At 38.2% G+C, this 15582-nt stretch overlaps 2 protein-coding genes and 1 long non-coding RNA gene across 7 annotated transcripts in view; 2 read left to right on the forward strand and 1 right to left on the reverse strand.

Moving 5' to 3' along the window:
• LOC118967232 (uncharacterized) overlaps positions 1–6741 on the forward strand; it is a 36133-nt gene extending 29392 nt beyond the window's left edge. For both annotated transcript variants that reach the window (XR_005054126.2, XR_005054125.2), the window contains exons 3-4: positions 5981–6100; positions 6489–6741. This is a non-coding gene — a long non-coding RNA (uncharacterized lncRNA). The remainder of the gene's footprint in view (positions 1–5980; positions 6101–6488) is intronic.
• Positions 1491–14179, reverse strand: ERI2 (ERI1 exoribonuclease family member 2). 4 transcript variants are annotated; one of them, XM_036991959.2, is made up of 10 exons: positions 13836–14179; positions 12510–12577; positions 12340–12423; positions 11701–11828; positions 11094–11250; positions 10079–10179; positions 9736–9817; positions 9052–9140; positions 8692–8846; positions 1491–5417 (listed from the first exon to the last, which is right to left on the reverse strand). In XM_036991959.2, exons 1-10 carry the CDS (start codon positions 13856–13858, stop codon positions 5372–5374), a joined length of 933 nt encoding a protein of 310 aa, XP_036847854.1. In that variant the 5' UTR covers positions 13859–14179; the 3' UTR covers positions 1491–5371. The 4 variants fall into 4 exon arrangements, with proteins under 4 accessions (XP_036847854.1, XP_017517497.1, XP_036847853.1 ...); XM_036991960.2 differs by lacking the exon at positions 1491–5417 and adding an exon at positions 8377–8555; XM_017662008.3 differs by lacking the exon at positions 1491–5417 and having other exon boundaries at positions 5954–8846.
• Positions 14180–14353: 174 nt separating this feature from the next.
• The window catches only part of REXO5 (RNA exonuclease 5), a 37182-nt gene continuing 35953 nt past the window's right edge, over positions 14354–15582 (forward strand). The window contains 1 exon segment of the mRNA XM_073214268.1: positions 14354–14502. Within this exon segment, the coding sequence (XP_073070369.1) occupies positions 14365–14502 (138 nt within the window). The 5' untranslated portion in view covers positions 14354–14364.

The raw sequence follows: 15582 nt of genomic DNA on the forward strand, positions 1-15582 counted from the left end.
TAACAACTAGCTCTAACCTAGAAAAGCACATGTTGCGAGGTAACCCAACCAATAGCTCTAACCTAGGAGTTCACTAAATGCATTTCTTGGTAATAGGGGAAAACTTGTTTCTAACGCGTGGATGGATTCATTGTTGCTGACTTTACAGGAAAGACTTTACTCAAACGTTGCTGTTGTCTTAAGGCTTTTGTGACTGAGTCTGCCTAAAGGCCCACAGGTTTGCTCCCAACACTTATCTATTTTATTTTCTCAAAGAAACAGCTCTTGGTTTCATTGATTTTTTCTATTGTTTTATTCTTCTCCTTTTTATTTATTTCTTCTCTGATCTTTATTATGTCCCTCCTTCTGCTGACTTTAGGCCTCATTTGTTCTTCTTTTTCCAATTTCGATAATTGTGTCTTCAGACTATTCATTTGGGATTGTTCTTCTTTCTTTAAATATGCCAGGATTGTTATATACTTTCCTCTTAAGACTGCTTTCGCTGCGTCCCACAGAAGTTGGGGCTTTGTGTTGTTGTTGTCATTTGTTTCCATATATTGCTGGATCTCCATTTTAATTTGGTCATTGATCCATTGATTACTTAGGAGCATGATGAAAGCCTTTTTGCTTTCTTTGTATAATTTATTTCTAGTTTTATACCTTTGTGGTCTGAAACATTGGTTGGTAGGATTTCAATCTTTTGGAATTTACTGAGGCTCTTTTTGTGGCCTAGTATGTGGTCTATTCTGGAGAATGTTCCATGTGCACTTGAGAAGAATGTATATCCTGTTGCTTTTGGATGTAGAGTTCTATAGGTGTCTATTAGGTCCATCTGTTCTAGTGTGTGGTTCAGTGCCTCAGTGTCCTTACTTATTTTCTGTCTGGTGGATCTGTCCTTTGGAGTGAGTGGTGTGTTAAAGTCTCCTAAAATAAATACATTGCATTCTATTTCCTCCTTTAATTCTGTTAATGTTTGTTTCATATATGTTGGTGCTCTTGTATTGGGTGCATATATATTTATAATGGTTATATCCTCTTGTTGCATTGACCCCTTTATCATTATATAATGTCCTTCTTTATCTCTTGTGACTTTCTTTGTTTTGAAGTCTATTTTGTCTGATACTAGCACTGCAACACCTGCTTTTTTCTCCTTTTTGTTTGCGTGAAATATCTTTTTCCATCCCTTGACTTTTACTCTGTACATGTTTTTGGGTTTGAGGTGAGTCTGTTGTAAGCAGCATATAGATGGGTCTTGCTTTTTTATCCATTCTATTACTCTGAGTCTTTTTATTGGTGCATTCAGTCCGTTTACATTTAGGGTGATTATTGAAAGATATGTACTTATTGCCATTGCAGACTTTAGGTTCATGGTTACCAAAGGTTCATGGTTAGCTTCTTTACTATCTTACTGTCTAACTTAACTCACTTATTGAGCTAGTATAAGCACAGTCTGATGAATCTTTATTTCTCTCCCTTCTTATTCCTCCTTCTCCATTCTTTGTATGTTAGGTGTTCTGTGTGTGTGTGTGTGTGTGTGTGTGTGTGTGTGTGTGTGCTCTTTTGTGTTTCCTTTGACTGTGGGTAGTTGATTTTATTTTTTGCCTTTAGTTAGTATTTGATTGTTCTGCCATCTTTGCTGTGATTTTGTTTTCTCTGGTGACTTCTGTTTAGGCATAGGGGTGCTTCCATCTAGAGCAGTCCCTCTAAAACACCTTGTAGAGGTGGTTTGTGTGAGGCAAATTCCTTCAACTTTTGCTTGTCTGGGAATTGTTTAATCTCTCCTTCATATTTAAGTGATAATCATGCTGGATACAGTATTCTTGGTTCAAGGCCCTTCTGTTTCATTGCATTAAATATATCATGCAATTCTCTTCTGGCCTGTAAGGTTTCTATTGAGAAGTCTGATGATAACCTGATGGGTTTTCCTTTGTAGGTGATGTTTCTTCTCTCTCTGGCTGCCTTTAATACTCTGTCCTTGTCTTTGATCTTTGCCATTTTAATTATTATGTGTCTTGGTATTGTCCTCATTGGGTCCCTTCTGTTGGGAGTTCTGTGTGCTGTCGTGGTCTGAGAGGCTATTTCCTCCTCCAGTTTGGGGAAGTTTTCAGCAATTATTTCTTTAAAGACACTTTCTATCCCTTTTTCCTCTCTCTTCTTCTTCTGGTACCCCTATTATGTGGATATTGTACTGTTTTGATTGGTCACACAGTTCTTTTAATATTCTTTCATTTCTGGAGATCCTTTTATTTCTGTCTGCATCAGCCTCTCTGCGTTCCTGTTCTGATTTCTATTCCATCAATGGCCTCTTGCATCTCATCTATTCTGCTTTGAAGTCCTTCCAGAGATTGTTTTATTTCTGTATTCTCCCTATTTCGCTCTTGCATTTTTCTCTGCAGCTCCATCAGCATAGTTATGACCTTTATTTTGAATTCTTTTTCAGGAAGATTGGTTAGGTCTATCTCCCCAGGTTCCCTCTCAGGGGTGGATGTCTGTATGATTCTGATCTGAATGAAATTCTTCTGACTTTTCATAGCGATGGGCAGATGGCACATGCGTCAGCTGGGAGAACAAAATCCCTTCCTGCTTGCTCCTCGTGTTCCTCTCCTGGGAGAATGGCGACCCCTAGTGGCTTGTGGTGTGCAGTTGCACTCAGACGGGGTCTCTGATTCTTGCCCTACCACTGTGGAGCTCCACGCAGTTGCTGTGGGTGTGGCTGGCCTCTGGCCGGTGCTCTGCCGTGGCAGGGCCGTGGCCAGAGGGGGAATGGGCAGGATGGTGTTTATCGCCGTGAGGGGCCTCCACGCTGCGCTGCCGCCCACGGGGTTAGGGTGCCCAGAGTTCCCTGGGAATCCCAGCTGCTGGGCTTAGTGCGCCGGGACGCTTTTGTCCAGCTGTGAGGCCCCTTTCCCTTTAAGACTTTCAGAGAGCACTCATTTTTCTTTGTCCCAGGGGCGCTGGCAGTGGGGAGCAGCTCGCAAATTTTACTGTCCCGTTTCCCTAGTATCCAGCACACCACGCACTGTGTGTCTGCACTCCCAGTGGAGATGTCTACGGCTGGGTTTTAGCAGTCCTGGGCTCCCTTTCCCTCCCCGCTCCAACTCCTCTCCTCCTGCTGGGAGCTGGGGTGAGGGGCATTTGGGTCCCACCAGGCTGTGGCTTGTATCTTAGGCCCTTCGTGAAGCGCTGTTTCTCGCTGGTGTAGATGTAGCTTGGCTGTTGTCCTGTATCTTCTGGTCTCTCTTTTAGGAATAGTTGTATTTGTCACATTTTCAAAAATACATGTTTTTGAGAGATTTCTGCTGTCCTACTCATGCCACCATCTTGGCTCCTCCTCCAAAATGTGTGCTTTTTACAATGCTTTCTTAAAAGATAAAACTTCCAAAAGGGATAAAGGAATGGATGACTGCTATTGTTGTTACTTCTGAAAAGAACATTAGATTTTAAATACTAGTCTAATATTGCAATGTGAAATAAAGAGCTGAAAAATATTTGTCTAGGTTATTGGATTCCTGAATTTTTTTGGATCACACAGCTCTTTGGAATTTAAAAGCCCTAGGGCACTATGGGATTTATGCAATGATGGAAATGTTCTATATCTGCACCATCCAATACAACAGCCATTCCATGGCAATTAAACATTTGAGATGTGACTAGTGTATCTCTGTAAATTTTATTTTTTATCTCCATTAATTTAAATATAAACAGCTACATGTGGATAGCAGCTGCCATATTGAATAGCATAACATTTTCCTCATACAAATGTTAAATTTTGCATAGAATTTCAGAGAAATTTTGAATCCACTTATGGATTTTAGATTAAAAAAACTCTTATACTACAACTAATACCTAATGTTTTTGATGACTTAGTATGTTCCAGGTGTTGTTGTAAGCCATACACCTATGTTAATTATTTTTTTTTAGCAAGTAGAGATGTTTTATTACTTTAAGTAGCTTTTTAAAAAATTTTTTTATTAAGGTATTATTGATGTACACTCTTATGAAGGTTTCACATGAAAAAACAATGTGGTTACTACATTTACCTATATTATCAAGTCCCCACTGATACCCCAATGCAGTCACTGTTCATCAGTGTAGTAAGATGCCACAGATTTACTATTTGCCTTCTCTATGCTACAGTTTTCCCCACAATCCCCCACACCATGTTTACTAAACATAATACCCTTCAATCCCCTTCTCCTTCCCCACCCACCCTCCCACACCCCTCCCCTTTGGTAACCACTAGTTCCTTCTTGGAGTCTCTGCATCTGCTGCTATTTTGTTCCTTCAGTTTTGCACACCTATGTTAATTTATTTAATCCTCACAACCTCTTCTTACAGAGAAGGAAACCAAGGCACAGAAAGGCAACCTATCTTGCTCAAGATTACACAAAAAAGTGTGACTTGAACCCAGGATGTCTTACTTCAGTGTTCATGCTTTTAACGATATTAGGTTGTTCCTAGTTAACTTTTCATTTTCCATAATGGTTTATAGACTTTTATAAAGATAAAGTAGACTTTATCCAAAGTGCAGAAGTCATCAATATGCAAACCAGTAATTAAAAACATTAATTCTTAAAATAATTTGTCTCTGAAGGATTCACTTACAACAAAGACTTTTTTTTAATTTAAAAAATGTTAAAGTAGCAGAGGAGGCATAAATAAAAATAAATTTTAATGAAATGTTTAAAAAGGGTGAGATAAAACTATATACATCCACACACACACACACACACACACACACGGTTGTACAACTTTCTGTAGGACATGTAAATTAGAAATTTTTAAGGGGTTTTGGTAAAGACAAAAATGGATAACTGCTCATAAAATGCTGTCAAAATTGCTCAGTGGTAAACAATGATCAATATACAAAAAATTTGTAACTGCAAGTCTTCATTTCTCACTAATTGGTCATTCTGTGATTTAAGCAATTCTTTTTCAATCAAATATTTACTCCCAGTCCAATGTAGATAGCTAACATTGCCAGCTTATCTTTAAGCTGGATTCATGAATCCATGAATTCAGTAATATCTCAGCCTCTTCAGTGTAGGATATTTAATCGTATAAGTGGCAGGAGATTCTCCTGGATTTTTACCTGCAAGGAGGCATCACTCCATGACTAACCCTGGGCTGGTAGTTTGGATTTGGTGGTACACACTAGGTGACTCACCTAGAGTCCTGGGTCTAGGGAAGGCAATGAATGGCAGTGCTGGCAGTGCCTGCAGGACAGACATTTAGAATCCCAATAGTCTCTTGAAGGGGCTACATATGAGGGAAGGCCTTCTGTCTTCTCCATTATAGGTCCAAAAACTCTGGGCAGGATTTTCCAAAACATTTCAAGGAAGGATGAACTGTGTGAGCATAAAGTGATGAAGTCTTTCCTGTCTTCTGCCAGTTAGAGAGTGAGGGCCACCACTACTTCTACTCTTGTTCCTCTGGCCCTGGTAAGTGGGTGAGAGAAATAGCAAAGTAACTTGTAATCTTCACAGCTTTGCATCAACATAAGTGTTTCTGAAATAAAGATTGTATGGTCTCATTGAAGTGTATTCTTTAACAAGGATATGGCAAACCCAGGATGAATACTGTTTATAAGGGCCACACTAGAGACTAGGCTAGATCAGGCCGGGTTGTTACACAGAAGACTGTGCTTAGTGCACTGCCAGGTTTCCAAAAGGAAACTTTTTGAAGGAGATAAAAAGATGAGGCAAGTCAAGAGTAGAGATGATCAGAAACAGGTCAGGAAGTAGAGTTCAAAATGTAGTTAGATGAGACAGCCCAAGTGTATATTATGAACAAAGCAGAGGTCCCAGAGACTCCCCTGTATTAGATACAGAAATGTGGGAGTCAACTGGCTCACTTAAAAGCATAGAGCTAGGATCAAACCCTATTAAACCCTTCCAGCCCATCCCACCAGGAGCTTAGATCCCCTGAGAGAACAAATAAGATACACTAAAACATAAAAATACACAACTCATCCTCCTGGTATGTCAAATATTTATTTCAGGTTGTAAAGGCTTTTATTGTTCTGAATGCTGATTATAAGTCACATGATCAAGAACGACTGAAAAAGGAGATTCAGGAGCATGTAAAAAGAACCACAGCACCTTACAAATATCCCAGAAAGGTAAGTATTCTAATTATGATGCCTATTTGCTTCATAGGTTCTGGAGATTTTCAGCTGTTTTTGTTCCCCATTTTAATGAACATTCTCCTCAAACATGCTACACACTCAATGTTCCAAAACTGAAATAATGACATGGAGCTGAATCAGAATCTTTGCAATTAAAATGAAACTCTTGATTGGGTCATTTAGCTCACCAGACTTGTAAATAAATACTAACTATCAAGAAAAATCTCAGCAGTATCTCTCTCCCTTTTTGGTTGTTACCAAATACCCACCCCAGTGGGTGTCCTAAATCTTTCACCTAGAGTTCATAATAGAACTGCTACAGAATTGACTTTATCTAAAGATGAAAACTTACAGGCTAACTTTCTTCTCTTAATATCAACAGGTAGAATTTATTCAAGAGCTGCCAAAGACTGTCAGTGGGAAGATAAAAAGAAATGAACTGAGGAAGAAAGAATGGGAAACAATTTAAATCCATTCTATTAATTATTGCAATATCTATAAAACAAAGACTCTGTAAAAACCGTAAGACTGTAGAGAGGTCATTAAAAATGATAGTATGCTTATAAACTATTGATTTAAAAAATATGGTTATAACATCAGAGACTGAATTTTCAAATAAAAGCCAGTAAACTCTGCATTACTGTCAATGTTCTTATAATTTTGATCATATAAAAAGAATACCATTAATAGCTGAGATATTTAAATATACAGTACAGAAGCAGTTTCTGAACCAAATCTCTGATCTGTTGATTTTCAAATCATAGTTGTATAATTCTTTTGCTATGTTGATAGACAAATCAGGACAAATCTTCAAGCACTGGAATAAAACTAAAAAACTTATAAAAGTTTTTAGAAAAATTAAAATATCAGAAGATTATCATAATTTTCAAAGTACAAGCATCTACCTAAAAAGGCTACAGATTTTTATTAGTCACACTTTTATTCAAATAACTTAAAAATAATTTAAGTCTTATTTTAAGGTCTAACTGTAAAAAAAGGTATCATATACAATTTTTGCTTATTGTATTTAATCTAATAAATAGTTTATAAAATATATCATTTGTGGTTCAAAAAAGTATGATAAATTTGGCAAATGATAATATATGAAAAATAAATAAAACAGTGTTAAGACACCAAGATACTTAGAAAGTTTGGGAATTAAGGAACAATCAGGATTCATACATGAACAGAAGACAAATGTTTCAGATAACTGGTGAATGAAATTAGAAGCTGTGAAATGTAATTTTTCTCTTTTTTCAGTGTGTGCATGTATGAATGTAATAGCCCATTGTGGTCTATGGAACTCAGATATACTAAGTCCTCATAACTTGTAGCCCTATACATTTTTTTTTCTTTTCACCACACTAAAAGTCACATTAAAGTAAAAACATAGTTCAGATGTAAAGCAAGTTTATCAGTTCCTCATTGAAGGTCTGAGTCTCAATGAATTTTTAGTAGAAAAATATACATTTCTGTCACAACTATGGCTTGTTTCTAGAGTACTAGAAGTGAGTCCCCCTGAGGAATGAGGCAGAACTATGTTGCTGGCTCTTTCCTTTTGAAGTGTTTGTTCCCATCTGAAATAACCACAACATTTTCTTTTTTCTTGGTATTTCCCAATAGGGCAACAATAGAAGACTTTGCCATGGTTTGGTCCATTATTAGAAACAACAAGTCTCTTAGATCTTCGGCCACACTTGCATAAAGGAGGCGTCATTTTCCCACTCTTCCAAGGGTCTTGTAGATTAACTACAGAAGTTAAAATAGAGGGGGCAATCTTTGGGGAAGAAATTTTCACTGGGGAGCCATTAGATGATGTAGGCTTTTCTTCATGAATAGTAAAGGTCTGTTTTTTTGCTGCTGGGAAAGCTGGGGGACTGGATGGATTCCTTTTAGTACCACCTAGAAGTAGCTGATGAGTCCGCAAAACTGAAGGGTAAGGCATATTGTTGAAGCTACTTGATTTGCATTTAGGTAATTTAAAGACAGAAACATCTGAACTTGGATCTTGGACTTCTTTTCCTTCATAAATAGTAGTATGTAGACTCTTATATGCAATAGACTTAGAGGTCTCAGATTTTTGAGGAGTTTCTTCCCTGCCTCCAATGTTTTCATGACTTAACATTTCAGATTCTTTTAAACCCATTACTCTTCCTCCAGATCTAAATGAAAGGTCTAAGTTTGAGTCACTAATGGGAGGTATAGAATTTAAATTTTGCTCAGGCTGAGATGCTGGCAATAAAGCTATATCCTCCCAATCAGCCAACATAGGTAAACAGTCAAGAGCGGAACTCATTTCCATATCAGAAACATGATTAGCCGATGAAATGGTAGTTGAAACAAGTACAAACTCTGAACTATTTGTTGAAGACTTAGCTTTGGTATTAAATGCAAGATGCTCATTTTTTATTTGCTTCTGAATAGATGCATTGGAGTTCGGAGACTGCAACTGCCCCAGAGAAGTAGAGAACTTAGTATTAAAAAGAGATAAACAGCTTTTGACATTGTCAAGACCCGCTTTTTTATTATTTTGTAGTTGCAACTGATCTTGCTGTACCTTTATAGGAGAATTTACACCAACTGACCTCATTTCAACTTTCTCATGAGAATTTTCTGTATTTTTAGGCTCCCTTTCATGTGTGCCGGGACGCTGAATGCTACTGGTGTAGGCTGATGTTTCTTCAACTTGATTCATATTCAAATTTCTGGCCAAAATGTTGGGATTCTTCTTAGTGGGAACCTATAATTCCACAGACAAATCCAACAGCTTTAGAAACTGTGCTTTCACAATTTCTTTAGTACCCATTACATGATACAACAAAAAAGAAAAATGTCATCATTGATTGATTTATAAATGATTACACACATGATGTCTGCATTTCAATGAACTCATGCTTACTTCTAGAGCATGAGATGACAGAAAAAAGAGGCACGATGCCACTAACCTTGTTTAAGGACCTTGTAATTTTCATTAAGCAACCATCCCTGATCATTTTCCAAGCAAGAAGGGCAGTATTCCGAGAATCATCCAACCCTGAATAAATAGGTATCAAACACTGAATTTAGTGGTAGCAGTGTAAAAAAAAAATAGCAAAAAAACAACCTGCCCTCTCCACCCCCAAAATCTACCACTTAAATAGAAATTGGAACATACTGTTAGTTTTATGACCATCCACTAATTTTAATGATGATAAACTGGTCTTGTAGAAAGTTGTGGCAGCCTTACCAAGGAAAGACAAGATCTCCTACATTTACGGAGAAGGTGAAAATTTATCAGGCAGTTTACAAAATGTGACAAACATTCTGTAGGGACCATGTTTTGTGAGTAACATAATAGTCTTGTTCATTGTCTTTCACTAGTCCACTGTATTATTTGGGCCTTTGTTTATCTCCATTTGAAATGGCCAATTCTTTTCATTCATTTTAGCAATTAGAAAGCCATGAGATGACAGTCTTTATCTTAGAATACTTTATGAAAATAGTCATTTGAAAGTCTTAGAAACAATATGAATTATATATGTTTGGAGCCTTTTTTAGGCAGGAGGATATTCCTTATTAATGACATCACAAAAAATGAGATTCATATGAGAGCCTCTATAAAAGTAAAGTGATTTTCAATTTATACTAACCAGAATGTTCTCGTCCCAAGAATTCTATTCCTACTTCCTGCAGGGCACCAGTTAGTCCTTTTGGTTTTCTCCTATAGAAAATCTAATCAAATCAAAGAAGACATATCTAAAAAAATGACTATTTGAAAGGCTATGTATAACCACTTACTTTTTATCATTTTTGGTTCAATCAGATTTGGAGTACGCTTATTTTTGTTATGTTGTTTTTATAATATTTTAAGAAATGTATTTATATGAACATATCAAAAGAAAATATTTTATTTGTAGAAACTCATACCCATGTGGGATAGTTTAATCATTTTCAATGAACGACAGTGAATATGCCCCTATCTTTGATCCTTACCTTGTAAGTTACTCTGAGATCAATCCAAGAATTTAAGAACACAGGTTTTAACAGCTGTTTTCTTTTACACTCATACTCCAGGCAAACTCCCAAGTCCCAATCTGCATTCAGTATATTAAAACAGAACAAAGGCAATGATGCCAGCAGTTTTTACTTATGCTATCATCATTTATAATAAAATGCTGAAAGATGATATAAAATAGAATAGCAAGGCTTAGAATAATATATAATAGCATATATTATACTTAATAATATAATATATGCTATAGTGTACTATATACTATATATAGTATATAATATATAATAGCACAATAAGATTTAATTGCTTTACTAATATCTAACAATCACTCACTTTACATAACTATTAAGCAATTAGGTTGGTAACTAAGTTTCAAAATGACCTTAAACACCAAATAAAACACTAATATTTCAGAAGAAGAAGAAGATGTTCAATTACAAGGTCTATAGGGAGAAGGTTATCTATTTTAAACATTCTAGGAAAATATAAGAAGCCAAGCATCTTATAGCAACCTGAAACCAAATATGACCATCAATGCTATGCTATCAATGGCACAGTATTGCTATCAATGACTGTTAATGGCAATGCTATATCACAGGCACAGAAAAATGTACTTTTAATGGCCTATTTTTTCCTTGATGTGTACATTATTAAGTTTGAAAGTATAAAAGCAAAGGATGTGAGTTTAATGAGGATTCCTTTTATTCAAGGCTGTAGAAAACAGAACAAGTGTTCTAAATAAATCATTCTTGCCTGGATTCAGAACAGTGGTACAGTCTAGGAAGATTCTTGAAGTTAGAGCTTAAAATTTTAAGGTATCCCAGAATGGTAATTTTAAAAATACGAATAAATTTACTTTTCTTGGTTAACATCTGCTAGACTTAGATTTCTTTTTGTGGCCCAAGAGGTTAACAGGTATAATTCTTACTGGAGATAAAGAATTACATGGTGGTAATACTACTCATTTATGATTAATAGATATAACTTCTTTTTTACCTGACCAAGTAACAAATGCACATAATTTTACTTCAGAAGTAGAAAGATCTGAAACCCCAGTAGTGAAAATAATTTTCTTCTGTTGCTGAATGTTCTGAATCCATTTACAGAACTGAGACAAGCAAATCTTCAATGGGACTCCTTCATCAACTTGAACCTAAACAGTTATAAAATATGAATTTAACAACTGTATCCCACAATTCCTGAGCACATAATTAGGTATCGTGGGGGGATATACAAAGAAGAGGTTCTAACTGGCAAGACTTTATCAAGTGAAAAGTAAGATACATGGGAGCGAGATAATGATTAGAATTCTGCAAGGGTAGGTTGATCAATGTAAAATCACACAGAAATATAATAATTAAATCAAGATGGACAGACATTTGATATTTTATATTCATTTTTACAACAGTATTCTTTCTAATTTTTAAAGATTCCAATGGACTTCTGGAGGGGACATTATTTCCACTAACAGTGAATAAATTTAATTCTAAATGGTATGTAGCTTTTATTTACTTTTTGTAATGATTTCTGAATTCTAATACTTGTATCATATCTGCTTATTTTTTGTTGGGGGATGGGGTGGGTGACAGCGAGGTGGACATACCTGCTTTATGCCTGTCAGTTCCATGCAAAATTCAGAAAGAATTGGATGTTCCTCAGGCTGAACATAAACATGGAACTCAGATTCAATCTTTCCAGTTGATGTGTTCAGCAATACTGCTGGAAATTCAACTATATGAAAGAATCAATTGACACTTGAACATATAATTGGTAAACTAATGCTGTAATCAGTCTAAATTAAACATATGTTGCCATATGACATTACTGAACAATAATTATTCCAGTAAAAAGCATTTAAAAATGACAAAGTGGTGTGATGCAATGGTTATAATAAAATTACACCAGAGAACAAGTCAAAATATTAATGAGTACATCTACCTAAAACTCTTGAACATATTTCCACAATTTAATATGAAGGCCATTTGGAAGTTGGAATGTACTCCTTTTTGCAAAGGTATTTTTTCCAGTTTCTATACAATTGAGATTTGTATGTAGTCCTAGAACAATTATTTTATATGACATACTTAGATATTGGTTTTGTTCTTTTTTGTCAAATCAAATTTGACTGTAAACTGCCAATTTGTGGACGACCTTATTTTCTTTAACTATTGACTGGTTTATATCTATAAACCTTAAAGTGACTCAACTGGTGTTAGCTTTAGCACGGGCAGTCCAGACTTACTTATTTCCTGGCTCTGGTGACGTTTCCCATCATTCCAACATGTCGACTCAAAATCAATGATGATTAAGTAGTCAAACAACTGGTCTGCAAAAGATCAGGGCATCCTTATGCTTTCCTAGAGTTTAAAGTGCAAGGCTACAAAAGGCAAAGAAACTAAGCACACCACTTACTGGATTTGCTTCTTCCTAGATTTTCATTTCCCGATGCAATTGATTTTCTCCTAATTAATCCAAGCTGCCTAAAAATGTAGAAAAACCCAATAAGCTCAACAAACACATTCACACTCCTGTTTAAATAGGCTAACAAACTAATGGCATAACCCTTATTATTAAGGTGCTAACATATGTATTGTGATTGAGAGGAAATTGAACTAGACGTTGAGAACCAAATACCTTGGTGCTTGTATTAACAGCCACTCTCTTTGATTTTAGTAGTCATTTTACTTGCATGGGCCATACAAAGTACAGATTTGCAAATTTACCCTAATCCTTTTTGCTCCCTATTTTACAGTAAAACTGAGAAACTCAAGTTACTGTAAAGATACACTGAAAAACTTAAGTTATTTTTGCCATTGCATTTTTTGAGTCTTTGCTCTGTTGAACAGCACAGTTCTGAGGAGATAGGGCAGGTCTAGTCTTTCAGGAGCTTAAGATACTTGGATAAAGAAACTAGATCCATGGTAAACCACAGTAAGGTGATATATGATAAAGGATCCCCAAAGGCAATAGGCTAAGGAGTCTACAGAAAAGGATGAGCTTACTGAGGTCTTAAGTGAGTATATTAGGTAGAGTTTACCCAGGCAGATAGTACATCCTGTTTTTTTAAGACGGTGCGATGGGAAGTGCAGGAGCTGGGAATAATAGCTAACATTTATTTATTGCTTACTATATATGTAGCAAGCACTGAGTTTAGATGATAATCTCATTTAATCCTCAACAACTGTACGAGATAGTCACTTTCGCTATCTGTACTTTATGGATAAGTAAAAGGATTCGGTAATTTGCCAAAGCACACAGATTTGCTATGTGAAACCAGGCCTATACAACGCCGAAGCCCACGCTATTCACTAACACTTCTAGAAACCAGAAATGTGCACGGCGTTTCTTAAAATCAGGGAAAAGGTTTTTAAGGATTCACGTCATGAATTAAACGGTTCCCTGTAAGGGGGGGATTAACAGCTTGACGGGTGCGGTGGGGACTGCCTGAGACCGCCTAACAGCCTATCTGGCGCTGTCACGTCCTATCATTTCGCGAGGCCTAGAATGGGCCGACACCGGCTCACTCAAGAGTCGAGAACCCTGGTCCTTCCACTCTCGCGTAGAAAGCTATAGACAGAGGTCCAGCCAGAGACCTTTCAGCCCAGGCCAGAGACAGCAGGTCGGAGGCGCTGGGGCTGCAGAGAATGAAGGCTGACACCGCGAATATCCCTGCCTAGCCGCGCTATAGCCACCAGCGCCAGACCAAGGGCGACTCCCTGCCGGCAGCCCCTCGCATACCGTGCCAACCTCTTGGTCGCCATTGCCGACACTCCTTTCTCTCCACGACTCAACTGCCGGAAGTCTCTTGACGCGCACTTCCGGTCGGTTCAAACGGCCGGCGCGGCTGAGGCTGAGGCGGTGGGGGCTCCCCCAGTAGCACCTGCGTTCTCCACCCGGCTTCTCGGCGTTTTAGGGGATCGGAGACGTGGGAGTAGTGTTTGGCGGTGAAGCCGCTTGGCAGCGCTCCTTTGCTCTCTTACAACGGGCAGAAGCACGTTTTCGCAGTTTGGACACCGTTTCGAATCCGTCCAACCGCGCGCCGTTTGGCTGCGGGGGGCGTGGTTATCTCCGCTGCGGAACCGGGAAGATCGCTGGTACCTTCGTCATTCGGGGCGGGCGGGGTAGCGCTGTGTAATCTGAATTGAGGCGAGGAGCTGAGGGGGGTTGTAGGCTGTCGAAGCCCTTGCTGCAGCCCCGTCAGGAGACGGCCCGGGCCAGGGAATCTGGGCGCGTGGGTTTCTTAGTCTGGCATATCCTCCACAGCCTCATGGAGCCAGAGACAGAAAGGACCAGGAGGCACCTCAAGAAAGGCAGGAAGAGGAGGCGGGCCCCGAACAGGCTGGTCGGGGCGGCTGAGGCTAAGACAGCCTGTAGGAAACTTGAGGAGAGGCAGCCCGAGGTCAAGGTGCAACGCGGGGCCCGAGGATGCGTGGCGCTCCCAGACCCTCGTCCCAGCCACCTTCATGGCCCCTCTTCACCCTGGACGTTGTCAGGCCCAACCACCCCTCTGACCTCTCAGATGTGTGAAATGGAAATGATGATATAATACCACCTACCTCAGGGCTGATACTGGCGGTTAAAACTGGTATGGTGCCTGGCACACAAGAAGAGTGTTCATTGATTAAATATTTATTGAAATTCGTCTGTGTGCCAGAAATTGTTCTAGGTTTTAGGGATATCCCAGTGCACAAAAATACAAACTTCCCCTGCCCTCCTGCAGTTTATATTCTGATAGGGCAATGGTCATCCCTACCATTTATTCAGAGCCAAATATATGCCTTTCATCCCTTGAGTCATCAGATTTCTGTTGTCTGCCATGTGTTAGGCAATGTCCTAGGCACTGGAGTATTAAGGGAATAAGCTATGATCATTGCATATTTCCAGTGGAGAGATTGAAGATAAGTAGATATGATAAATTATATACAAGTTTCCCCCACTATCCGAAAGTAGAGTGTTCAGTGAAACCTCTCCTAAGCTGAAATGGTATAATGTGAAGAAACAGTTACCATTAATTTCTATGGAAAATTTTTGGAGTGTTTCCAGACGCAAAAAATAAACTCTTTTAGGCTTTTCTAATACCATAAAACATCTTGCTGAAGAGGCACAAAACAATTTAAGGTAAAGCAGATGGTCAGAGATACAGTTCAAAACTATGATGACCTGATGCTGAGATACTAAGTGTAGTTCCCAGGGGAGGAGCTTGGCGATGCCACTCTGTTGTTCAGGGCGTATGCTGCCTCTATAGGGGTTGCTGCAAAACAAATACTGAATGCTATTCTCTTTTTGCCTTTTTTCATAAAAGTGAATATCCTCTTTGGCTTTCTTTTGGTTGGCAGAAAAGGTACAGTACTAATGTCTTTTGGAAAAGCTAAGTGGCATAACTGGACTTTTGAAGTCGGGGATACTTGTAGTATATTAGAAGGGAATTACTGCTATGAGGTTTTTTTGCCTGTCAGATTGGCAAAACAATTTTTAAAGGTTAATG

Source organism: Manis javanica, chromosome 10 (genome assembly GCF_040802235.1).
Source record: "Manis javanica isolate MJ-LG chromosome 10, MJ_LKY, whole genome shotgun sequence".
NCBI classification, from domain to species: Eukaryota; Metazoa; Chordata; class Mammalia; order Pholidota; family Manidae; genus Manis; species Manis javanica.

Excerpts from the sequence above, each read along its gene's own strand:
- ERI2 (XM_017662008.3), bottom strand. The coding sequence starts at position 13,858 with ATGGCGACCAAGAGGTTGGCACG. Across the intron at positions 11,829-12,339 it reads TCACCAGAGCCAGGAAATAA|TTGAATTTCCAGCAGTATTG; the intron begins GTAAGTCTGGAC and ends TCTTTCATATAG. Across the intron at positions 9,141-9,735 it reads CTTGGGACGAGAACATTCTG|GGTTGGATGATTCTCGGAAT; the intron begins GTTAGTATAAAT and ends CTATTTATTCAG.